This window comes from Equus przewalskii, chromosome 15 (genome assembly GCF_037783145.1).
Source record: "Equus przewalskii isolate Varuska chromosome 15, EquPr2, whole genome shotgun sequence".
Lineage (NCBI taxonomy): Eukaryota > Metazoa > Chordata > Mammalia > Perissodactyla > Equidae > Equus > Equus przewalskii.
The window spans coordinates 9,197,062-9,213,552 of record NC_091845.1 but is presented as its reverse complement, the minus strand read 5'-3'; the positions used below and the strand labels follow the sequence as shown (position 1 = coordinate 9,213,552).

The 16,491-nt window shown below is 36.1% G+C and overlaps 1 protein-coding gene across 12 annotated transcripts in view; it reads right to left on the bottom strand.

Moving 5' to 3' along the window:
* Positions 1-16,491, bottom strand: part of RAD18 (RAD18 E3 ubiquitin protein ligase) — a 161,129-nt gene that overhangs the window by 110,147 nt on the left and 34,491 nt on the right. For all 12 annotated transcript variants that reach the window (XM_070576664.1, XM_008532477.2, XM_008532476.2 and 9 more), the window contains 2 exons: positions 10,117-10,454; positions 7,645-7,744 (listed from right to left, as the gene is read on the bottom strand). In XM_070576664.1, coding sequence (XP_070432765.1) covers positions 7,645-7,744; positions 10,117-10,454 — 438 coding nt within the window. The remainder of the gene's footprint in view (positions 1-7,644; positions 7,745-10,116; positions 10,455-16,491) is intronic.

Below are 16,491 nucleotides of genomic sequence, written 5' to 3'. Positions count from 1 at the left end.
ACAAGAAACCTACAATAACATTCAGAATAATTCCCTCCAAAAGGGACCTGAAAATTAGGTGAACAGAACCCCGAGAACAAACGATAAAAAGCATCGAAACAGGTAAAAGAGGCAGAGTCACAGGCTCACAAAACAACCACACCCCAGCTGCAGCAATCTACAACTAGGAGAGATCTCAAAGGTAAAAAATGTCTCCCTGAGGAGTAAGGGGTTCGAGCTCCACATCAGGCACCCCAACCTTTAGATCTTGCACAGGAGAGGGGGCCCCCAAAACACTGGGCTTTGAAAATCAACAGGGATTATGTCCAGGAAAATTATAAAACTATAGGGAACAGAAAACCCACTGTTAAAGGGCTCATGTGCAAACTCAACTGACCCAGAAACCAGCACAAAACCACCAGTTTGAATAGTGCATAGATCACAGGTGAAGGAGACCCATTTATTAATCTTAAAGCATCTGCCAGAGTCAGGAATCAGCCAGGACTCTCCCAGGGACTGAGACAATGGCAGGAGCCACCTGTGCGATATTAATCTACCTTGCTAATACCAGTGCTGGCAGGTGCCATTCTGGAATTCTCCCTCTAACCTGACAGCACCAGTGAGTGCACCCCACTGAAAATTCCGCATACCAAAGTACTGGCAGCAGTCTAGGACACACCTCACAGATGGGTAAGGATCAGCTCTGCCCACCAACATGCAGCAGCTGCAGTGCTGCCACAACAGTAGGGTGCATGCAATCCACACATGTGACACTGCTTGTATGCCTGGCTAAGGTGGCCAGGGAAGACTGCCCTTCTGGGCCCCAGAGGCAATCTCCTACATAAGGCCACTCCTTCAAGACTGGGAGAAGTAGCTGACTTAGCTATTACATAGAAACAAACAGAGAATTAGGCAAAATGAAGAGACAAAGGGATATAGTCCAAATGAAAGAATAAAACAAAATATCAGAAAAAGAACTAAATGACACAAAGATAACTACTCTACCTGATAAATAGTTCAAAGTAATATTTGTAAATATGCTCACCAAACTCAGGAGAAGAATGAATGAACAAAGTGAGAACTTCTACAAAGAGAAAATAAAGTAGCAATCAGAGTTGAAGAATACAATAACTAAAATGAAAAATACACTAGATGCAATCAATAGCAGACTAGGTGACACAGAAGAACAGATCAGTAACCTTGAAGACAGGGCCGTGGAAATCATCCAATCAGAACAGCAAAAGGAAAAAAGAATTAAGAAAAATGAGGCTAGGGGCCGGCCCCATGGCCAAGCAGTTAAGTTTGCACACTCCGCTGTGGCAGCCCAGCGTTTCAGTGGTTTGAATCCTGGGCGCAGACATGGCACCACTCAACAAGCCATGCTGAGGCAGCGTCCCACATGCCACAACTAGAAGGACCCACAATTAAAATATACAACTATGTCCTAGGGGGCTTTGGGGAGAAAAAGGAAAAAAATAAAATCTTTAAAAAAAGAAAAAAGAAAAATGAGGCTAGTCTAAGAAACGTCTGGGACAACATCAAGCATACCAATATTCACATTATAGGGGTCCCAGAAGGAGAAAAGAGAGAGAAAGGAGAAAACTTAATTGAAGAAATAATGGCTGAAAACTTCCCTAACCTGGGTAAGTAAAGAGACATTCAGGTCCAGGAAGCAAAGAGAACCTTAAATAAGATGAACCCAGAGAGCCACACCCAGATACATTATAATTAGAATGTCAAAAGTTAAAGAGAATCTTAAAACCAGCAAGAGAAAAACAACTAGTTACATACAAAGAAACCCCCATAAGACTATGAGCTGATTTTTCAGCAGAAAATTTACAGGCCAGAAGGGAGTGGCACAATATAGTCAAAGAGCTGAAAAGAAAAAACTTACAACTAAGAATACTTTACCCAACAAGGTTACCATTCAGAATTCAAGGAGAGATAAAGACTTTCCTGAATAACCAAAAGCTAAAGGAGTTTATCATCGCTAACCCAGCCTTACAAGAAATGTTAAAGGCAGTTCTTTAGGAGGAAAAGAAAAGGCCGTAACTTGAAATAAGAAAATATATGAAAGAGAAAAATCTCACTGGTAATGGCAAATATATGTAAAAGTAGTTTATTAACCACTTACAAAGCTAGTAGGAAGGTTAAAAGATAAAAATAGTAATATCAACTATAACTACAATAATTAAAGGATACACAACATAAAAAGATGTAAAATATGACATCAGAAACATAAAAATGGGAGAGGGAGTAAAAATGTAGAGCCTTTAGGATGTGTTCAAACCTAAGCAACCATCGACTTAAAATAGACTGCTATGTATAAAGGTTCTTACATATGAACCTCATAGTAACCACAAACCAAAAACCTGTAATAGAGACACAAAAAAATAAAGACAAAGGAATACAAACATAACATTAAAGGAAGTCATCAAACCACAAAGGAAGAGAGCAAGAGAAGAACTACAAAAACAACCACAGAACAATTAACAAAATGGCAATAAGTATATACCTATCAATAATTACTTTAAATGTAAATGAACTAAATGCTCCAATCAAAAGATACTGGGTGGATGAAGGGATTAAAAAAAAGATCCATCTATATGCTGCCTACAAGAGACTCACTTTGGATCTAAAGTCTCACACAGACTAAAAGTGAAGGGATGGTAAAAAGATATTCCATGAAAATGGAAATTAAAAGAAAGCTGGAATAGCAAGACTTATATAAGACAAAACAGACTTTAAAACAAAGATTGTAACAAGAGACAAACAAGAGCATTATATAATAATACAGGAGTTAATCCAACAAGATATAACATGTGTCAATATCTATGGACTCAACATATGAGCACCTAAATACATAAAGCAAATATAAACAGACATAAAGGGAGAAATTGACATTAATACAATAACCATAGGAGACTTCAATACTCCACTTACATCAATGGATAGATCATCCAGACAGAAAATCAACAAGGAAACAACAGTCTTAAATAACACATTAAACAGATGAACTTAATAGATATCTACAGAACATTACAACTAAAAAGAGGAGACAACACATTCTTTTCAAGTGCACATGGGACATTGTCCAGGACGAATCACATTAGGCCACAACACAAGTCTAAATAAATTTAAGAAGACTGAAATCATATCAAGCATTTTTTCCGACCAATGGTATGAAACTAGAAATCACTCACAAGAAGAAAACTGAAAAAGCAAAAACACATGGAGACTAAACAACATGCTACTAAACAACCAATGGTTCAATGAAGAAATCAAAGAAGAAATTAAAAAATACTTTGAAACAAATGAAGTGGCAACACAACAGTCCAAAATCTATGGAATGCAGCAAAAGTAGTTCTAAGAGGGAAGTTCATAGCAATACAAGTCTATCTCAAGCAACAAGCAAAAATTCAAATAAACAATCTAACATTACACCTAAAGGAACTAGAAAAAGAAGAACAAACGAAGCCCAAAGTTAGTATAAAGAAGGAAATAATAAAGATCAGAGCAGAAATAAATCAAAGAGACTAAAAGAACAATAGAAAAGATCAATGAAACTAAGAGCTGGTTTTTTGAAAAGATAAAATTGATAAACCCTTAGCCAGATTGACGAAGAAAAAAGAGAGAGGGCCCAAATGGAATAAAACACGAAATGAAAGAGAAGTTACAACTGATACCACAGAGATGCAAAAGATTATGACAGTCTACTATGAACAATTCTACCAACAAATTGGATAGCCTAGAAGAAATGGATAAATTCTTAGAAACATACAATCTTCCAAGACTTAATCAGGAAGAAAAAAAATCTGAACAAATCAATTAGTAGTAATGAAATTGAATCAATAATCAAAACACTCCCAACAAACTAAAGTCCAGGACCAGACAGCTTCACAACTGAATTCTACCAAACATTTAATGAAGAGTTAATACTTATTCTTCTCAAATTATTTCAAAAACTGAAGAGCAAGGAATACTTCCAAATTCATTTTACGAGGCAAGCATTACCTTGATACCAAAACCAGAAAAAGACAGAAAAAAAAAAAAAAGAAAATTATAAGCCAATACCCCTAATGAACCTAAGACACAGAAATCCTCAACAAAATAATAACAAATTGAATTCAGCAATACATTAAAAGGATCATACACCATGATCAAGTGAGATTTTTTCCAGGGATGTGAGGACGGTTCAACAACTGTAAATCAATCAACATGATACACCATATTAACAAAACGAAAGATAAAAATCATATGATCATCTCAAAAGAGAACAGAAAGCATGTGGCAAAATTCAACATACATTTATGATTAAATAAATCTCAACAAAGTGTCTATAGAGGGAACATACTTCAACATAATAAAGTCCATATATGACAAATCCACATCTCACATACTCAACGGTGAAAAGCTGAAACTCTTTGGTTTAAGATCAGGAACACAACAAGGATGCTCACTCTCGAGACTTTTATTCAAAATAGTATTGGTAGTCCTAGCCACAGCATTTAGGCAAGAAAAAGAAATAAAAGGCATCCAAACTTGAAAGGAAGAAGTAAAACTCACTATTTGCAGATGATATGGCACTACACAGAAAACCTTAAGACTCCACCAAAAAAATAACTAGAACTAGTAAATGAATTCAGTAAAGTTACAGGATACAAAATTAATATACAGAAATCTGTTGCCTTTCTATACACAAAGAAGAAAATATCAGAAAGAGAAATTAAGAGAACAATCCCATTTATAACTGCACTAAAAAGAATAAAATACCTAGGAATAAACTTAACCAAGGAGGTGAAAAGCCTATACTCTGAAAACTATAAGATGCTGAAGAAATAAACTGAAGATGACACAAAAAAATGGAAAGATATACCATGCTCATGGATTGGAAGAATTAATATTGGTAAAATGTCCATACTACCCAAAGCAATCTATAGTTGCAATGAAATGCCTATTAAAATGCCAATATGGTCTTTTTCACAGAACAAATAATCCTAAAATTTAAATGAAACCACAAGAGACTATGAATAGCCAAAGCAATCTTGAGAAAGAAGATTAAGGCTGGAGGTATCATACTCCCTGATTTTAAACTATACTACAAAGCTATAGTAATCAAAACAGTATGGTACTGACAAAAATACAGATCAATGGAGTAGAATAGAGAGCTCAGAAATAAAGCCACACATATATGGTCAATTAATCTTCAACATAGGGGGCAAGATATACAATGGGAAAAAGATAGTCTCTTCAATAAATGGTGCTAGGAAAACCAGACAGCTATACACAAAAGAATGAAACTGGACCACTATCTTACACCACACAGAAAAGTAAACTCAAAATGGATTAAAGAATTGACTGTAAGACCTGAAAACACAAAACACCTAGCAAAAAACACAAGCAGTTTTGACATCAGTATTAGCAATATTTTTTTCAGATATGTCTCCTCAGGTAAAGGCAACAAAAGCAAAAATAAACAAACAGGACTATATCAAACTACAAAGCTTTTGTACAGAGAAGAAAACCATCAGCAAAACAAAAGGCAACCTACTGAATGGGAGGAGATATTTGCAAATAATATATCTGATAAGGGGTTAATATCCAAAATATATAAAGAACTCATATAACTTAATATCCAAAAAACAATCCAATGAAAAAAATAGGCAGAAGACCTCAATAGACATTTTTCCAAAGAAGACATACAGATGGTCACCAGGCATATGAAAAGGTGCCCAACATCACTAATCATCAGCGAAATGCAAATCAAAACCCCAATGAGATATCACCTCCCACCTGTCAGAATGGCTATCATCAAAAAGACAAAAAATAACAAGTGTTGGCAAGGATGTGGAGAAAAAGGAACCCTCATGCATTGCTGGTGGGAATGAAAATTGGTGAGGGCAACAGTACCAAGGTTCCTCAAAAAATTAACAATAGAATGACCATACGATCCAGCCATTCCACTTCTGGTTATTTACCTGAAGAAAACAAAAACATTAGTTTGAAAAGATATATGTACTCCTATGATCATCGCAGCATTATTTACAATAGCCAAGATATAGGAGCAACCTAAGTGCCCATCAACAGATGAATGGATAAGATGTGGTGTGTGTATATCTCTGTGTGTGTGTGTGTGTGTGTGTGTGTGTGCGTGTGTGTGTGTGTGTGTGTGTGTGTAATGGAATATTACTCAGCCATAAAAAAGAATGAAATGTTGCTATTTGTGACAACATGGATGGACCTAGATGGTATTACGCTAAGTGAAATAAGTCAGACAGAGACAGACAAATACCGTATGATTTCACTTACATGTGGAATCTAAAAAACAAAACAAATGAACAAACAAAACAAAACAGACTCATGGATACAGAAAACAAGCTGTTGTTTGCCAGAGGGGCGGGGGATGGTGGGCTGGGTGAAATAGATGAAGGGAATTAAAAGGTACAAACTTTCAGATATAAAATAAATAAGCCATGGGAATGTAATATACAGCACAAGAAATATAGTCAATAATATTGCACAATTTTATAGGGAGACAGATGGTAACTGGACTTACTGTGATGATCATTTCATAATGTTTACAAATATCAAATCATTATGTTGTACAACTGAAACTAACATAATGCCGTATTTCAATAAAACTGCAATTAAAAAAAAAAAGACCAAATATAAGAGCTAATCATTCTATTGATCCCCACCTCCTGGATACCATTAATTTCTTGTTTCCCTTTTCTCCTTTTCCAGGTCTCTCTGAATTACCACCTATTCTCTCCCCTTCCCTCCTGTTTCAGAAAAGGATTCTTTCTGCATGTCAAGGATAACTTCATCACTGGACTCTTGATCCCTTCAGCTCCCAACCTTGTTCCATATATCATCTGCTCTCTCCCCAGACAGAGTGAAAGGAAAGAGACCGAAGGCTTAAACAATTTCTATTTTAAAAAATGAAACCTTCCTTGATCTTGCTGCTTACCCCTTCCCCAAACTACCCTCTCCTCCCTCTTCCCTCATCATCAGATTCATCCAATTTGCAGCTTCTGCTCCCTTATTGTCTTTATTAACCACTGACTACTTAACACCGCACAATTTAACTTTGACTAAAATTTCATTCCTAACCAACTTATATGTACAGTAATAGTGGCCTAGTTTAACAAATTACTGTGACTTTGAAGTATAAGGGAGGTCCAGAGCAGCTTAATCCTGGGCGCAAATTTTGAGACAACTTATTAGTTCTGTCACGTGGGTGGTTGTGGGTGGGGGGTGGAGGACTTCACATTTCATAATACACTTTTGTAGCTTTTTACATCATGTGTATATAACTGCCTAATCGGGAAAAAGTTTTTTTAAAAAAAAAGCTTGACTTAAAATTTTAAAACTTCTGAGCATCCTAAGAACCAAAGAAAGATTTTATATGTTCTATACTCAGAGTCTAACCTTGCTTTCTTTGGCCACGAGGCTTTATGGTAGTTCTAAAATTCTAAGAGAAGAAAATAAGAAAAGAATAGAATTCTAAGTCACTAATTTCTCGTTAGCACATAATATAGTTAATTATATTTGGCACAGTGGAGTTGAGGAAAGAACCAGGAGAAGGAAGGGAAGAGTAGGCTAACGATAAAGCACAGAGGCACCTGGCTAAAGTGGCTCGATGGTTATGCCAAACTTTCTTACCTTCTGAGGCTTTCTTTCTTTTCTTCACGTGATAAACAGCTGTCTAGGTGCTTATTAATGTGATTTTCTGGAATGCTAACGCCACAAACAGGACAATCCACTGTATTTTTTTAAAAGAGAAAGAGAGACTTTATTATTTGTAGAAAGGGCAAAAATAATATAACCTGGCATCTTTCAGCAATTAAGATAAAAAATAGAATTCCAACCTTAACACACACTTAGAAAAGCAGAATAGAAAAAGAATGACATCTCAGGGCAACAGGAGTGGACAGCCTGGTTACTGGGTAATGGTTAAATTGTAACAAGCCACACAATTAGAACCCTGCCCCTGAAGGAAGAGATTGTTAAAAAGTTTGGAACTTCATTTTTTAGAAAATTCTTTGGTTAAGTCTTTTCTACCAAGCTGTGACCAAACTATAAAACTAATCTTAAGTGTCCGCAAGTCTTAGAAGCCACCCAGGTTTAGCACCAAGCACTCCTAACCCCCTAAGTGAGGCACACCTGGCCAGGGGCAGCAAGGGGGTAGGGGAAGCTAGATTAAATCATTTGTTGGTTTGGGCCAACTACTGCTCAATTTATCAACGGTTACAAATTCATTAATTTAGCTCTCATTTGTAATTACAAATGTGGTGTTAAAATTAGAGAAGGCAATCATGCTCAAACTGTCTCACAGAGCTGCAGGAATCTGTGGCGGCATCTCAGGGCCTAGGGAACACCCTGGATAACAGGCAGGGACGAAGCGCGATGTCAGCTGGCACAGGACAACCCTCAGGCCCTCCATCTCTACCTTAGTGGAGTAGGGCCAATCTTATTTATTTACATATTATGGTTTGTGAGATAATAGAAAATATATATTGGTCTCTACCCCTGGTTCCTGGGACAGAGCTCCTAAAGTCTTTGTAATTTCCTAAGTGATAAGAGCATAGCCTGTTGGTGAGAGAGAGAGAGAGAGAGAGAGAGAGTGTGTGTGTGTGTGCAGATGCAGCAGTCTTGTAGGACTGAGCCCTTAACTTGTGGTATCTGATGCTATCTCCAGGTAGACAGTGTCAGAATTGAGTTAAATTATAGGACACCCAGCTGGTGTTGCAGAGAATTGCTTGGTGTGGGGGAAAACCTCCACACTTCTGGTGACCAGAAGCATCAGAAGTGTGAGGGTTCTGTGTGAACAGTGAAGGAGACTCACTGGGAAGGAGACAAGAAAGGGAAGAACTGGATTTTTCCCTGCACAGGAGGGGAAGAACTGACTTTTTCCAATACATGGTTCGTTGGAAGATTTCATTTGAAAAAAAAGGTTCTGCTAAGGGAAAAAAATTAACTATCAAACTAAAAACACTACACTAAGAACTGTCAATTGACAAAAAGACTGACCAAGGATAAGATATGCTGGAAAATGCAAGTAAAATTTACACATCCTTATGAAATTTAATCACCTGAGTACTAAGAAACCAATTTCAACCTATCTAAGTTTAATAAACCCTAATGGCCCAGGACTGTGTGTGGCATGTGTGCACTAAAGATTCCAAAACAGTTTCTGCCTAAAAGGTGCTCTGAACTTGACTGGCAAAAAAAGACAAATAAAAGGCTAAACAAGGTGACATATTCATTAACAAGCAAATTGTGCACAAAATAGTCCAGAAAACAACTACTGTGACATGGTACTGATGTGAGATATCAATATTGTCTAAGATAACCAAAGAAAGGTTAGGATCTAGACAGTCCAGAAAGGTAGAACAGGGTCGGCAAACGGTTTGTAAAGGGCCAGCAAAGATGATAAACTCTGCAGGTCAGACGGTCTCTGTTGCAACTACTCCACTCTGCGCCATAGGGTGAAAGCAGTCATAAACAATATGTAAACTTGTTGGCTTTACCCACACAGATGGATGTGGCTGTGTCCCAGTGAACCTTTTACAAAAATAGGTGGCAAGCCAAACCTGGCCTAAAGGCGGAAGTCTGCCAATCCTTGGAGGTATTCAAGGAATAGTGGGGAGATGCGATTGGCTAGAAAGTAAGGATTTTTGAGAGGCAGAGGTGAGAAATAAGGCCAGACAGCTAAGACAGGGGTCAAATCATCAAAGGCTTTCAATGCCAGGCAGAATAACCTGGAAGTGTTCAAGTAGTAGTAGATAATAAGAATAAAAGAGCTCTTTAAGATTAAACTGGAATTGATAGGAAGGATGAGGGGGGAATTAAAAAGGTGGAAAATGAAACCTACTATAACACTCCAAGTATGAACTCTTTAAAATTGCTTCATTTTTGCAGCAATCAGCCTGAATTCATATTCGATGAGAGAAAAAAGAACAAACATATCTGGAAGCATTGCCTACATTAATCTCTGAGATTGTTATAAGGTGAAATCTGGTTTGCCCTTTCTCGTTCCTTCCCCCTCAAAAATTCTGCCTATTTATTCTCGTCCTGTGGGATGAAAAGATTTCCATTATGTAAGAAAATACACACATTAAAGTACTTTCCTACCTTTAGTAACTTGTTTCAAAGTCGACGTAGAGGGTGTCTCAGGAACATTAGCATCCAAGGAGCCTAGAGTTGTCTTTTCTACAGAAGGTGTCTCTTTGGTCTTGGCAGAAGTGCTCACTTCTTTTTGAGGGCTGAATTTGCTTTCATTCTCTTTTATCAACAACTCCGACGTAGAACCACCAGTTTCTCTGGTCAAGAAATTCTCCATTAACCTGCTTCCTTGCTTTAAAGAATGCCTGAAAGCTACAGGAGTGTGCACTTTGGCAGCAAGGTTTTTTGAAGAGGAGGAAGCAGGAGATATGGGTGGTGACTCCAAGGCAAACTGCAAGAGATGATTCCTTGAAGCACAAAAAAAACAACAGATAATTAAGATATCAAGTTATGTATAATAAGTTAACTGACATAAGCTATTTTCCCAATTAACACTTGTTTCTATGAAACATGGAAAACAAAAAACAAGCCGGTGTTTCCTCTAGAATAAAATACAAAGCAATACATACGACTTAAAAAGCACTTCATCTGTCTATCAAAGAAAATAGAGGGACTTCAGATTCTGACTATACAGAATAGCTGTGTGAAACTTATTCTTCAACTATAAATAACTTTAAAATGCGGACAAAACATATAAAATAACTGTTTGTAAGCACGGGCTATAATCAACACCAGGCTACCATCAGAAGAGAGAAATAGGAGCTGATCCAACGTTCCCCCAAGAATTTCCCTGGAAGCCTTTTCTGGCAGTTGGGTGTTGAGCTAAAGTGGAAACAGGGACCGGTGATCTCACTGGGTAGAGGGAACAGAGATCAAAGTTCTGGGCAAAGGATTAGAAAGACAGGGTGCTGGACAGGAGGTAGCCACAGAAAGGGAACCCCAAAAGTCTCCTTAGAAATTCTCATCAATTCCTGATCATCTCCAGAGCTGCAAAAGCATAAGACAAAATCACAGGATACCTGGTAGCAGGCAGATGCTGAGAAGCTGAGATTCCAAAGGTCAGAGCTGGAAAGTTGTTGGAGTTCAAGCCCAGCCAAAGCTGAGAGACCTTGATGAAGACCCTAAACATTCAGCTGAAATGCCACAAAGGCCACATCTTAGAAAGAAGGACCACACTCTAGAAATATAAACAAAACTGAAATAGAGCAAACCTAACAAAAAACTAAACCAGGCCTTAGCAGAATAAAAGTGAAAAGCTAGTAATTTAACTGCCTGTCAGAATAAAATTCAACATCTTTCAAAGAAAAATAAATCACAGCCTAACATTTCATCCACAATGTTCAACACACATTTAAAAATTACTAGATACACAAAGAAGCAAGAAATTAGTGACTAATCAAGAGATAAAATAGTCAATGGAAGTAGATCCAGAGGTGATCCAAAGAGTAGCTTAGAAGACAAGGATTTCAAAATAACTATGACGAATGTTAAAGAAAAAAGATGAAAAAAATAGACAAATGAATAAAAAGGTAGCGTATTTCAAGAGGGAATTAAAATCTATCCCCAAAAGGATAAAACAAAGAAAATGAAACCTAAGCATATCATAATCAAATTGCTAAAAAAATTAAAGAGAAAAATCTTGTAAACAACCAGAGGAAAATAAGACATACTACCTCCAAGGCATGGTTTCTCAACACTGGCACTTTTGACACCTTGATTCAAATAATTTTCTGTTGTGAGGGACTGTTCTGTGCATTGTAGGAATGTCAGTAGCATCCCCCAGCCCGCAAGGTTGAGACAACCAAAACATATCCAGATATTACCAAATGTCCCCTGGGCGCAGGGGTAAAGGAGAAGGCAAAATCACCCCCAGTTAAGAATCATTGCTCTAAGGAAACAACAGGAAGAACTCCCACTGACTTCTCAACAAAAACTATGGAAGCAAGAAGACAACAGAACGACATCTTTAAAGTACAGAAAGAAAACAAAACTGCCAAGAATTCTATTCCCATGAAAATATTCTTCCAAAATGAAATCAAAACACATTCTCAAGCAAACAAAAGCTAAGGGAATTCCCCACCAGTAGACAAGTAATACTACAAGAAAAGTTCTTCACCTGAAAGAAAATGATCCTAGATGCAAGCATAAAAATGTCAACAAGAATCAACAGCTCCAGAAAAAGGTAAATATGTGGGTAAATACAAGACTATTGACTGTTTTAAAACAACATTAACAATGTCTTGTGGGATTTATAACACACATGGAAGTAAAATACCTCAAAACATAGCACAAAAGGGGATTAAATAATGCAAAAATACTAAAAGTTCTTGCATTGGTCAGAACATGAAAAAGGTACTAATTTATGGTAACTACAATATGTTAAGGGTGTAATTTTGTAATTTCTTTGGTAATGACTTAAAAGAGTGATACTAAGAAATAAAATGCAAAAACTAATAACAGAGATAAAATAATAAAAATAGTCAATACCAAAAAAAGAGCAGGAAAGGAGGAATAATTTTTGTAAAAGAGAACAAATGGGTAAAGAGAAAACAAAGAGTAACATGGTAAACTGTAATCACATTAAACGAAATGGACATACACTCCAATTAAAAGACAGATGGTCAGACTGGATTAAAAATAAAGATACAACTATATACTGTTTAAAAGAAAATGCTTAAATATTAAGAGCTCAGAAAGTTGAAAATAAAAGGATAAGAAAAGATGTACTATGCAACACTAAGCAAAAAAAAGCTGATGCGGCAACATTACGAACAGACAAAACAGACTTTAAGGCAAAAAGTATTATGTGAGATAAAGAGGAACATCTCATTTTGACAAAATAGTCAATTAGAAGCCATAAAAATCATAAATCATATTCTCTTAATAGCATAGCTTCAAAATGTGTAAGGCAAAAATTGACAGAACTATAAAAAGAGATAGCCAATTCACAATGATGGTTGGTTTAAATAACAGTGCACATAAACCTAAACACACCTCTCTAACAAAATAAATACAAATCAGTAAAAATACAGATGATCTGAATGAATTCAATCAAGTTGATGTAATTAACAAATAAAAAACATTATGTCTGACAAATGCAGACTCCACATTCTTTTCAAATATAATTCACACATTTACCAGCACAGACCATGTTCTGGGCCATACAGTAAGTCTGAACAAACGTCCAAGGAATGAAATAATTCAATGTATCTTCTCTGACCACTATGAATTCACAAGAAACTCAATAATGGAAAAATAACTAGAAAATCTCCAAATGTTAAGAAATTAACCACCACACTTCTAAATAACTCCATAGGTCAAATAACAACGGCAATTAGAAAATAGTCTGAGTTGAATGATGGCATGGGAGTTTGCTAAAACAGTCCCTAGAGAGCAATTTATAGCATAATAGAAAAATCTGAAGTCAATCTTCTAAGCTTCCAACTTACAAGGTTAGGAAATGAATAGCAAATTACATCCAAAGAAGGAAGAAAATAATACCAGATATTAGTGAAATAGAAAATAAGCATACAAGAGAAAATGAGAAAAGCCAAAAGTTGGTTCTTTGAAAAAAACTAGTAAATCCCTACCAAGACTGAACAAGAAAAAAAATGAGTGAAAATACAAATTACATAAACAAAGAATGAAAAGGAGACATCATTACAAATTCTACAGACATTAAAAGATAGAGGATACCTTATACCAATAAAATTGAAATTTTAGATAAAAATGGACAAATTCCTTGAAAAAGTCCACTCATCAAAACTGACAAAGGAAGAAAACCTGGAGAGTAGTATTATTTGTTAAAGAAACCAAACTGTAATAAAAAAACTTCCTACAAAGAAAACTCCAGGCACAGATGGCTTTTCTGGTGAACTCTAACAAATATTTAAGGAAGAAATAATATCAATGCTACACAAACTCATATAGAAAATAGGAAAAGAGGAATAGTTCCCAACTCATATTAAAGCCAGCATAATCTTGACAACAAAATCTGATAAGCACATTATAGGAAAAGAAAATTATAGTCCAATAACATCTCATAAATACAGATATAAAAATCCTAAATGAAATATTAACAAATAAATTCTAGACATAAATAATATAATGCACCATGACCAAGTGGGATTTATTCCAGGAATGCAAGGTAGGTTTGCTATTTGAAAAAACAATGTAATTCACCAAATTAGCAAAATAAACGAGAAAAACTATATAATCATCTCAATAAATGCAGACAAAGCATTTAATAAAATTCAAAACCCATTCACAATAAAAACACTCAGAAAACCAGGGATAGAAGAAAACTTTCTCATGCTGATAAAAGACATCAACATAACTATAGTAAACACTACAGTCACTAGCGAAACTTTCAAAATCTCCCCCAGGACTGAAAACAAGACAAGAATGCCTACCACCATCACTTCTCTTCAAACTGTACTGGAGGTCCTAGCTTTTGTGGTAAGGCAAAACAGCTACAAAGGTAAGAACGAGGGAAAACTTTATTTGCAGATGACATGATTATGTTCACAGAAAATCCAGAAGAATCTACAAGCAACTGAAATTACTAAGTGAATTTCTGCAAGGTCACTGGATATATATCAATAAACAAAAATTATTGTCATGCCTAAATATTAGCATACAGAAAATGTAATTTAAAAATAAATACCATTTGAAATCACCAAAAATATTAAATACTTGGGAATAAATTTAACAAAAATGTACAAAACTTATGTCTTGAAAACTACAAAACATTGCTGAGAGACATTTTTTAAACGCTTAAATATATACAGAGATATCCCATGCGCTCGGACTAGAAGACTCAACAATGTTAAGATGCCAATTTCCCAACACTGATTTATAGATTCAATGCAATCCCAACCAAAATACAGCCACTTTTTTGGGGGTGGAAATGATACACTTATTGTAAAATCTATATGGAAATCAAAGGCCCTAGAATGCCAGCAGTCTTAAAGGGAAGCAAAGTTAAAGGACTCGCACTATAGATTTTAAGGATTACAACACAGCTACAGTATTAAAGACACGGTAGTAATAGCTTAAAGATAGACACAGAATAGCGGACTATATCGTGTCTAGAATTAGACCCACACATGTAGTCACTTGATTTACAACACAAAAGCCACTGCAATTTAGTGAGTCTTTTTAATAAACAGTGCTAAAGCAACTGAATATCTGTCCAGAAAAAAATGAATCCTGACCCTTATCTCCATCATACACAAAAATTAACTTGAATAGGTTCAGAGACCTAAACACAAAAGTTAAAACTATAACCATTCCAGAAGAAAACACATGAAAAAAACCTTTTTGACCTGAGGTAGGCAAAGATTTCTTAGGCAGCATAAAAAAAAAGCACTAACAGTTTAAAAAAAAAGAAAGAGAAATTGGACTGCATTAAAATTAAAACATCAGTTCATTAAAAAACACACTTAAGAAAATGAAAGGCAAGCCACAGACAGGGAGAAAAAAAATACAATGCATATATCTGACCAAAATACATAAAGAACTCCAAATTAATAAGAAAAAGACAAATAATACAATTTCTTTTTAATCAGGCAAAAAACTAGAACAGACACTTCACCAAAAATATAAGAAGAATCAATAAGTACATGAAAAGGTGCATTAGTCATTAGGAACTGCCAATTAAAACCACAATGAAGGGGCCGGCCCTGTGGCAGAGCGGTTAAGTTCGCACGTTCAGCTTCGGCAGCCCGGGGTTCGCCGGTTCGGATGCCAGGTGTGGACATGGCACGGCCTGGCAAGCCATGCTGTGGTAGGCGTCCCACAGATAAAGTGGAGGAAGATGGGCACGGATGTTAGCTCAGGGCCAGTCTTCCTCAGCAAAAAGAGGAGGATTGGCAGCAGATGTTAGTTCAGAGCTAATCTTCCTCAAAAAAAAACCAAAACCACAATGAATTACCATTTCACACTCAATAGAATACTTAAAACTAAAAGGACAAATATTAACCAGGACGTGGAGCAAGTGAAACTCTCATACACTGCTACTGGGTGTGGTACAACCAAATTGGAAGGCTACTCATCAATTTCTTATAAAGTTTAACATACGTCTACCCTACAGCCCAGCAATTCCATTTCTAGATATTTACCCAAAAGAAATGAAAATAGATCCTACACAAAGACTGCACACAAACGTTCAGAGCAGCTTTTATCATACTAGCCATAAAATGGAAACAATCCAAATTCATCAAAGATGAATGGATAAGCAAATTGTGTGTAACCACACAATGGATGCCACTCTGCAAAAGAAAAGAATGAATACTGATAGACAACAACATAGACAAACAAGAAAAATAGTAGGTGAAGGGAAAGAAAAGAACAAATATATACTGTATGATTCCATTCATGTGAAATTTAAGAATAATCTGTGATGATAGAAACCTAAATGGTGATTGTCTATGGGGGTGGGAA